Consider the following 9,596-nt stretch of genomic DNA (forward strand, 5'->3'; position numbering starts at 1 on the left):
CCAGCAGCCGGAAAAGAAAATCGCTGCCCCGTGCCCGCGAAGCAGGAGCCCGGGCGCTGACGTGAACACGTGACCTCGAACTAACCGTCCCTCCGCGCCCTCCCCCTCGCTCAGCCCCGCCCCTTGTTAGGACCCGCCCCCCCGCCGTAGAGCGTCAGCCCTCCGCACCCGCCTCCTCGCTTCCCTGCTCAGCCCCGCCCCCTGTCAGGACCCGCCCCCCGCCGTGGAGCGTCAGCCAATGAGAGCCGCGGCGGTGAACGCGGGCGGTTTCCTTGGGAACATTCTGGATGGAGGGAGGCGGGGGGAGGCAGTTACCTAGCAACCGGGGTATGCAGAGAGGCCTTGCTAGACCGTCCGCAAGTGCATTCCCAGAGCCCGGTTAACAAGAACTGGATCCTGGACAGGGGTGACTCCTAATCGCCGCGCTAGCCCCTAAGGCCTCTCGGCCCCAACCTCATCATGACGTCTCCGCTGTGCAGAGCGGCCTCCGCTCACGTTCTGACTGCTCAGGACCAACTTTCGACGCCCTTGAAGGCCAAAGGCAGTCACCTTCAGGGCAAGACTGGCCACCCTCGAGGCAAGGGTGCAACCCCAGCCTGGTACCCAGCCCACACCAAGCCCGGATCTTTATACCCTAGTGGGGTGAAGGCCTCTCTACACGCACAGGTGTCCGAGTTACAAAGGAAGATACAACTCTTAGGTAAGATGGCTGCAGAGGTCCAGGGGTCAGCAGTGTGCAGACAAGGTGGGACGCGAGCAAAATGTATACACACTTAGGGTTTTGCTCTGTTTTAAGACATCTCCTGGGCTCACAGCAAATGGACTGTTTCCCACACTTTTGTGTAGTTTCGACTCATCTGTCAGTGGTGGTGGTGAAGGACCCTCCTGCTCACGGAAGGGTCAGCAATTGAACCCTCGGGTCACTCCATGGGAGGAAGATGTGGCAGTCTGCTTCTGGAATGAGGACAGCCTCTGAGGAAGTTCTGGGTCGCATTGGGTGGCTAGGAGTCAGCAGAGACCCCAGAGCACGGAGGAGTTTGCTGTTGGTCTCACACAGCATGGAGAGGGTGGTGGCAGTTCACTGGTAGGAATCCTCACCTTGCATGCAGGAGAGATGTCACCAGGAGGGACCAGTCCCTGGAGAGGGACATCGTGCTTGGTAAAGTGGAGGGGGCAGCAGAAAACAGGAAGGCCCTCAACGAGACGGATTGACACCGTGGCTGCACTAGAGCAACACTTGCAAGGATGGCGCAGGTTGGGGCGGTGCTTGGCTCTGTTGTACACGGGGTTGCTGTCACTTGGCATTGACTCAATGGCACCTAACAGCAGCCAGCCAGGGCACCTCAAGAACATTCCTTAGCCCATCGATCAATAAAGACTCCTTTGGTGCTGTAATGCTGGACGGGTGGCCGTGGAAGAAAGACGTAAGGTCTTTCTAATGGTCATCTGGAAATCAACCAATGCGCCATCTCTGGCTTTCTGCTCCCATAGAGTCACAGTCTCGGGCACCCACAGGGAAAGTGCTCCCCTGTCTTGTAGGGTCTCTGGGAGTCAGAAGGGACTGGGTGGGTGGCAGGGAGAGTGGACAGTTTCTGAAGCCATGTTTCAGTGGTCACATTTGGTTGGGGCCAAGGTGGGTTTGATGGTGCTCCTGGCATCTAGTAGGCTGAGTGCAAGGCTGCACTGTCGTTCACAAGAGAGCCCCACTTACCCACACACAAAATATTATCCGGCCCCAGATGGTATCATTCATGCCCAGATTGGGAAATCCTGGTGACAGATCATCCTGGTGTCATTATTGTTTCTCTTCTTCATTAGGAGGTTGAAGGTTGGACTCAGCAGTGAGACCGCTGTGACCTTGAACAATTTGGTCAGCCTCTCTGAGCCTCAGCCTCGCCATCGAAACATGGGTGTGATAGATAATAGCTGAAGCGGTTGGCATAGGATAAGTTGAGGCCTACAAAGCTCTTGGTCTGGCATCCAATGAGGTACTGAGGGGCCCTGGTGCCAGAGTGGTGTATGCATTGAGCTGCCAACAGGGAGGTCAGCAGTTTGAAACCTCCAGCCGTTCACTGGGAGAAAGATGAGGCTTTCTGCTCCCAGGAAGAGTTCCAATCTCGGGAATTCACAAGGGGCAGTTCTACCCTGTGCTATAGGGTTGCTGTGAGTTGGAACTGACATGACGGCAGTCAGTTTGAGGGGTTTTGTTTTGTTGTGCTTTGAGTGAAGTATTGTGGTAGCATTACATCGATGGTCACAATTAGGTCTTCCTTGGGGACGCTTCCCCTTGCCACGGCAATGATGCTTTGCTTGTGCCTGCCCGCTTGCCCTGCCCCAGAGGGGGACCGGAAGACCTTTTATGAGAGCTCCCAGTGGAACATCAAGAAGAACCAGGAGGCCATCCACAAGCTCCACGAGCAGATCAAAGCGCTGCAGATCCAACTGCTGAACCTGCTCCAGGTGCCCAGGCAGAGGCAGTGGAGGGGACCTGGGAGTGGGCAGGGACTCCCTCTGTGGAGGGGGCCTGGCTGAGGGTGACCAGGCGCCTTGCCCTGCAGGGAGATGAGAAAGTGGTCCAGGCAGTGATTCGAGATTGGAAGTCTGGGAAGCCATACCTAAAGAACAGAACAGGCCAGGTTTGCTCTCCCTCACTGCCCATGCTCCCGTCTCCTGCTGGGTCCCCACCCACCCTCCCCACTGCACTGCCTGCCCGCCCCCAGTCTCCTCTCTCCAGTCCTTTCTCTGCACTGGCCCCCATTCCTGCAGTCACCCAATGAGTCATCACTGCATGCCTACTGTGTGTGCCTATCGTGGGAGCAGGTGTTGGGGGGCCCCGATGAACAAGAGACCGGGGGGCTGCTCTCAGAGAGGTCACAGCTGAGTGGGAAGGGAACACACCAAGCCGCAGAGCCCTCTCTCTAAAGGAGGCAGAGTTGACAGTAGGCACGCAGACATAGGGGGCGAAGAGGGGTGACTTGGGTCAGAGGGCTGCAGGCCGAGGGAACAAGAAGTACAAGGTCACTGAGGCAGGAGCAAGCTTAGTGAGGGTGCAGCCACACAGGAGGCCGGTGGGGTGGCGTGGCTGCAGCTGAGTGAGTGTGGGGGTGCAGCAGCAGGAGGGGAGGTCAGAGAGGGAGGTGGGCCGAGCAGCGATGAGTTGAGATTGTACACCAAGCAACAGAGGAGGGGGAAACAGATCGCAAAGAGGCAAAAGTGGAAACGGGGAGAAGTGTCAACCACACTGGAGTAGAAGCAATGGAGGTGGAAAGAAAGAAGGGTAGGGGGGCGGATCGTGTGAGCAAGGCCATGGAGCCCTCGTTGACAAATGGGATGTTGATATCGTGGGAAGAGAGGGAGTGAAGGAGAACTTCAAGGATGGAGCCACCATGAGCTGAGACCGTGGGAGAAGGGCAGAGGTGGGGCTGACCTGGAAGTCCGTCTGGTTGTGCCGTGGGTTCAGCATGGGGCCAAGGTCAGCAGCAGCTCAAATCCTCCAGCCGCTGCACTGGAGAAGGATGAAACTGTGCTGTGTCCAGACCCCCAGTCTCGGGAACCCCGAGGAGCAGTTCTACTCTATCCCTTAGAGTTGCCATGAGTTGAAATCGATGGGGAGGCAGTCGGCTGGATGGGCCTGTCCGGGGAGGCCCAGGTGAGGTAGTTGAAACACTCGGCTGCCAGCCAAAAGGTTGAGACTCTAGTCTACTCAAAGGTACCTCGTCAGAAAGACCTGACAACCCACTTCCCCGCAATCCCCTATTCAAAACCCTTGGGAGCACAGTTCCACTCTGACGTGCATGGGGTTGCGCTTTGTGAAGGTTGACCTTGGTGGCAATTTGCAACTGTCAGAGCTGTAGGCAGCTGGAAAACGGAATGGAAAGGTAATGGAATTTTTCTATGAAATACTTTTTTTGTTGTTTGCAGGTTTTTTTTTTTAATCCAAAGATAATTTTATTGGGGGCTCTCACAGCTCTTATAACAATCCATGCATCAATTGTATCAAGCATATTTGTACATATGCTGCCATCATTATTTTCTAAACATTTCATTTCTATACTCCCCCCCCCTCTTGCCCCCTCTGCCAAATTCTTGAAGCCCTTTCGTTTATACTTCTATGGACTGGCCGTTCAGGGAAGAGGTAAAATGTGGGTCCTCTCGGTGTATCTAACCCAAACCCACTGTCACTGAGTAGATTTTGACTCACAGGGACCCGATCTCGTGTTTCCAAGACTGCACATCCCGATGGGGGCAGTCACCCTCACCTTTCTCCCCAGGACCTAGTGCTGGGCTTGAACCATCAACCTCCTGATGAGCAGACCAACACCCAACCTGCCGTGCCACCAGGGGGGTTCCTGTCTCAGGGTATGACCCAACCCCCCTGCCCTGGGGGTCCATTCCAACCCATAGCGACCCTCTCTCTGGTTTTCCAAGGCTATACATCTTTCCCAGGAGCAGACAGCCACACTCTCGAATGGCTTCTACTGCTGACGTGGGGTCAGCAGTCCCACAGAATACCACACAACCAAATTCAACTGCCATCCAGGCCATCTCTACTCAGCAACCCTATCGGACAGGGTAGAACTGCCCTTGTGAGCTTCCGAGTCTGTAACTCTTTACAGGCATAGAAAGCGTCATCTCTCCCCCACCCCCACTCCCCGGAACAGCTGGTGGTTTCAAACTGCTGACCTTGCGGATTGCAGCCCACCCTATACCATCGGGCCTTTAAAGCCCTGACAGTAATGAGACCACCAAGGCTCTGAGTGTGGGAAGAGGAGAGATGAGGCCCAGGGGACTCAGGGGCCCAAGAGACCCTGAGGCCCTCCCTCCAAAGGCAAAGGAGGCTGAAAAGGGGCACCAGTGATCCCTCCTCCCCCAAGCCTGGAGAGAAGAGATCCTGCAGGAAGGAGGGGCGTCTGATTGGATGATGCTGGGAGGAGGCAGGTGCCGATGAAGATGGGAGAGGGCATGGAGGATGAACAGGGTGGGGGGCGAGGGGGCTCAGAGCCTCTCTGGCACGCCCCCGCCCCTGCAGCAGGCACTGGAGTACCTGGAATACCGACTAACCGAGAAGGTGAAGCAGCTGAACGCTCTGCGCCACGAAGTGGACTTGAGGCAGAAGCGGCTGGAGGAGCTGCAGCTACAGCACAGCCTGCTTGAGCTCGAGATGGCCGAGGCTCAGGACCAGAACACGGACGTGGCCAAGGTGGGGCCGGCGAGGCCTGCAGGGGGGAGGAGGCTGGGGGGCAGGGGGCTACTTAGCCTAACGCTATGGTTGTCTAGACCATGCGGAATTTGGAGAATCGCCTGGAAAAGGCCCGGATGAAAGCGGAGGAGGCTGAATACATCACCAACGTGTACCTGCAGCTCAAGTCCTACTTGCAGGTGGGGGACGGCGGGGTTGTCGGAAGGGGAGGTCAGAGGTCAGGCTTGTACAGGGACAAGCCAGTCACAGGCCCGTCCACCTCCAGGAGGAAAGCCTCAATATGGAGAACCGGCTGGATGCTATGGAGGCCCAAGTGCTGCACACCAAACATGAGCTAGGCGATCTGCAACTGGTGAACCAGGAGGCACTCAGCGCCAGGGACATCGCCAAGGTGCCCACTTACCTCACCCCCCACGGTCCTATCCAACTGCCTTGAACTGCCCTGCCGGGTCCCAGGATCTGAGTGATCTCCAGGGCCCCTCCCACCTACCTCCCAGGGACTCAGCCCTGCCAGCTAGGTGGTGGCTCTGGGCCTACCTGGCTCACCACGTGCCCCGCAGGACCAGCTGCAAACTCTGGAGGAGACGCTGTACCGAGAGCGCAAGGAGCGCGAGCACTACGTGACCGAATGCAAGAAGCGAGCCGAGGAGAAGAAATTGCAGAACGAGCGCATGGAACGCAAGGTGCGTGTCCGCCGGCCGCCGGGAGTAAGACCTCCTTGGCAGCACCAGCCCTGGGCCGGTGGGGAGGGGAAAGGAGACTGCTTGGCTCAATACTCTCTGCGCCCCGTCTCGTTGCACCCACTGCACCCACTAGATTCTTCCGCCGACCCTGTCCTGCCCTGGCCGGTCTGAATCCACTCCCCACTCCAACCGCCTTGGAAGCACGCCCCTTCCAGTCTTGCCACGCCCCTCCATGCCTCATTTTGCTGGCAACCCTCCATATCTATCCCCATATACCCCTTCTCCAGCCACCTACCTCCAGGGGTCTCTGCCTCCACTTGCCCTGGCCCCTGCAGACCCAGCCCCAGCCCCCACCTCCCCTTGCTCATCTGCTGTCCCCCAACCTGCCCCGCAGGTCCGACTCTGGCCCGGGTACCTTTCCTGCTTACCATCACACCCTCTCCCGGGCTCCCTTGGGATACCCTGCCCCAGCCTCTACGCTGACTCTCCCCCACCCCCCACCCCCTCCCACAACCCCAGCAGACTCAGCGTGAGCACATGCTGCTGCATTCTGAGGACAGGATCCAGGACAACCTGCGAGCCAAGGAGGAGGAGCTGCGGCAACGCTGGGGCATGTACCAGCTGGAGATTATCTTCGGCAAAGTCAGGGACGCCACTGGCGTCGGGGACACCCATGTGAGTGCTGCCCGCAGCCCAGCCTGCCCAGACCTAGCTCCGGGGGCCCAGGCCAGGAGGTTGGGTGTCTCTACAGGGAACTCACCTGCTTCCCCTCCCCGCTGCATCCATTCCTCAGCATAAGAGGAGGCCCCCACACCTTGCAGCTAGCGCCTCCTTCTCTGCTGCCCTTTGAAGCAAACCCCGCTATGGTTGTCTGCCCTGACGCACACCTTCCGCCTTGTTCTCTCACGATGGATCAGACAGGCCAGAGCCTGGAGGCTCTGTCTGTCTCTGTCCTCTGTGTCGCCAGCGTCTGTGACGTGGTCTAACCCACAGTAGGCAGCTGGCACCACTCTTAGACTGGACAAGCAGGACCCCAGCCCAAGGTCCCCGGCAAGGAAGCATCTTCTGAAACTTCCAAAGTCCCCTTCCGGCGCTTGGTTCTGGCCAGCCGACACTGATGTCCGCATGAACTCTGGGCGCATTTTCTTTCCTCTGTGACCCCTCCAAGCTACAGCATGGGCACCTCCTCTGAGGTGACTCTGGGCCCATCTTGGGACACCTGGCTAGACCCCTTTCCAGAAGGGAGACCAGGTGAGCAGGTAGCTCCTGCCGGCTGGCGAGGTGTCTGGAGGACGAGGTGGGATGGGCCGTCAGAAAGTGATGGGCCTTCGGTTTTGACAGGCAGCTCTGCTTACTGCACAAACATGTCTCTGCTTGCTGGTTTGCGGGGAATTCTCATTCTCCAGACAGACAAGCACAGGCCTGGAGCTCAGGGCTGCGCCGTCTGTCTCCCGCAGCCCCAGGTGGCCGTGAGAGGTTGGGTCATCTATCTTGTGAGCCCCAGAGCCCCCCCCCCCACCCGGCTCTAACTGCGGGTTAACTGCCGTCCCCCTTTCCCCCTGCCCCCAGTCAGTGGTGCGGCGGTTCCTGGCCCAGGGCGACACCTTCACGCAGTTGGAGGCCCTCAAGAAGGAGAATGAGGAGACGCTGGTGAAGCAGAAGCAGGAGAAGCAGCGGCTGCAGCAGGAACTGGAGCTGCTCAAGTACTCCGGGGAGACCACGGTGGTGAGGTGAGGCCGCGGGCCACGAAGGAAGGCGTGGGGCGCACGCGTCGGTGCGCTCCCACGGCGGCCTGTCTTGCGCCCTGCAGCGAGCAGAAGCAGCTCGACGAGCTGCAGCAGCGACTGAAGGCCGAGGAGGAGCGGCGCAACGAGGCACATGGACAGCTGGAGCGCTGCGTGCGGGCGCTGGAGGTGGCCCAGGCGGGCCTCGAGCACCTGGCGAGCAAGCTGCACTACGTCAGCGCGGTAGGCCCCGCCCTCCCCTTCCAGCGGCTGGGGCCTGGGAACCCCCACCCACTCTCGAGCCAGCCCCGGTCCCAAATCTCAGAGATCCCGCCCACTTCCAAGAGTGACCCAAGAACCGGCCAAGTGCCTTCCCTGCCCATTTCCTCTACCCCCACTCGAATCCAGGGTCCTTGAAATTCCGAGGCTCCACCCACACACTGAGGGGGCCCCTAGACTTCAGAAGCCCCGCCCCACAAGGGAAAGCCCTCCCCCCCCCCAAGCCCCGCTGCCTCCGTGCCAACCCGGCTCTTTTGCAGGAGGGCAGCAGCTTCGCCGACAAGGAGCTGGACCCCAAAAAAACCAGCTACGTGCTAGACCTGCTGGGCTTGGTGGAGGGGAAGCTGCTGAAGCTGCAAACGCAGCTTGAGAGCCTCAACTTGCCGGAGATGCTGGAACACATAGCCAATCGCGAGGTGCCCAGGCCGTCCGGGCGCGGGACCCCGAGACCCAAGGGCCGGGCTGAGGGTGCAGGGGCTGGATCGAAGACGCCAGGGAGTCTGGGTAGCGGGCGACCCTCGGGACACGAGGGGAGGAGGCTGAGGAGCCCCGGGTGAGCCCAACAAATGCAGAGGAGCCAGGGGAGCTGAGAGCGGGTCCCGAGAGGCCAGAGGGCGGAGCTAAGGGAGAGGTCTGGCGTCAGAGGCCAAGGGCGGGCCTGATGGGCGAGGGGGTGGGACTGGGTATCAGGTGCTCGCTGGGAACCTGGGACACGGCTAGCCCGGGAGGGCGTGGGGGAAGGGACGGGGCACTTAAACCGGGAATTGAGCCGTAGTCTCAATATATAGACATATTTCAGAGAGCGGTGGGGAGCCCTGCCCCACCCACGCTCCTCTCTCCCGCCTCCCCGCACCTAGTTCTTCGCCAGTTTAGAGGGAAAGCTGCCCGTCTACAACACCCGCATCTCCCTGCCAGTCCCCAGCTCCAAGGACAAGTTCTTTGGTCAGTGCCCGCAGGAAAAGGGGCGAGCGTTGGGCGGGGGAGGGGGGGTGTACCCAAGGGCGTGATCTGAGGCCAAGATTGGGAAACCGGGTGGAGCAGAGGAGGAGGCGCCCCTACCAAAGAGGACCGCCCCTTCTCCCCTCACACACCCTGTCCCCGCAGACGAGGAGGAGAGTGAGGATGACGACAACCTCGCGGTGACTCGCGCAATGCTCAAGATGCGTTCCCAGAAATTCATAGAATCCCGCAGCAAGAAGCGCAGCCGTGCTCGGAGATCCTAGTTCAGTGCTTGAGTCTCCGGCGCCTCAGAGCCCCTTCGGAGCCCCGGAGCCCTCCTTCGGGGCCCAGCCTCAGGCCCACGGGGCCCTTCAAGGGCTGGACCGGCCCGGCCTGGTTATGGAGCCCGCCGGGAGGCGCGGGAAGGGGACCTGGCGTGACCTTCCCACAGTAAATCTTCCCAGGCGGACGGAGCAGGCAGCCTCGGAATTGCGCAATAAAGGTCATTGAGCAGCCGCTTGGGTATTTCTCTCTCCTTGACCCCGTAATGTCACTGGCTGGCCAACTGAAAGGCAGGAGGCTTGGGTGCACCCACAGACTCTCTGGAAGAAGAGGTCCGGCGTCTACTCCCCCCCAAAATCTGCCCTTGAAAACCTCAGGGAGGACGGTTCTCCTCCTACATACCGGGTGGCCATGAGTCTTGAGAGGACTGGCTGTTTCACCCAGCACCAGTCAGGGCCATCACCCCCTCAAAACTGGGTGCCACACTCC

General features: G+C 59.5%; 1 protein-coding gene across 2 annotated transcripts; it reads left to right on the forward strand.

Moving 5' to 3' along the window:
• The first annotated feature begins 363 nt into the window (after positions 1–363).
• Positions 364–9,341, forward strand: ODAD3 (outer dynein arm docking complex subunit 3). Of its 2 annotated transcripts, none has more exons than XM_045290406.1 (13): positions 364–700; positions 2,339–2,460; positions 2,559–2,636; positions 5,030–5,200; positions 5,278–5,379; positions 5,466–5,591; positions 5,761–5,883; positions 6,403–6,558; positions 7,453–7,613; positions 7,694–7,850; positions 8,147–8,302; positions 8,744–8,828; positions 8,991–9,341. In XM_045290406.1, the coding sequence occupies exons 1-13, from the start codon at positions 460–462 to the stop codon at positions 9,107–9,109; spliced, it is 1,797 nt and encodes a 598-aa protein (XP_045146341.1). In that variant the 5' UTR covers positions 364–459; the 3' UTR covers positions 9,110–9,341. The 2 variants fall into 2 exon arrangements, with proteins under 2 accessions (XP_045146341.1, XP_045146343.1); XM_045290408.1 differs by having other exon boundaries at positions 6,406–6,558.
• The last annotated feature ends 255 nt before the right edge of the window (positions 9,342–9,596 follow it).

Source organism: Echinops telfairi, unplaced genomic scaffold (genome assembly GCF_000313985.2).
Source record: "Echinops telfairi isolate 266 unplaced genomic scaffold, ASM31398v2 ScPeMD7_36;HRSCAF=134, whole genome shotgun sequence".
NCBI classification, from domain to species: domain Eukaryota; kingdom Metazoa; phylum Chordata; class Mammalia; order Afrosoricida; family Tenrecidae; genus Echinops; species Echinops telfairi.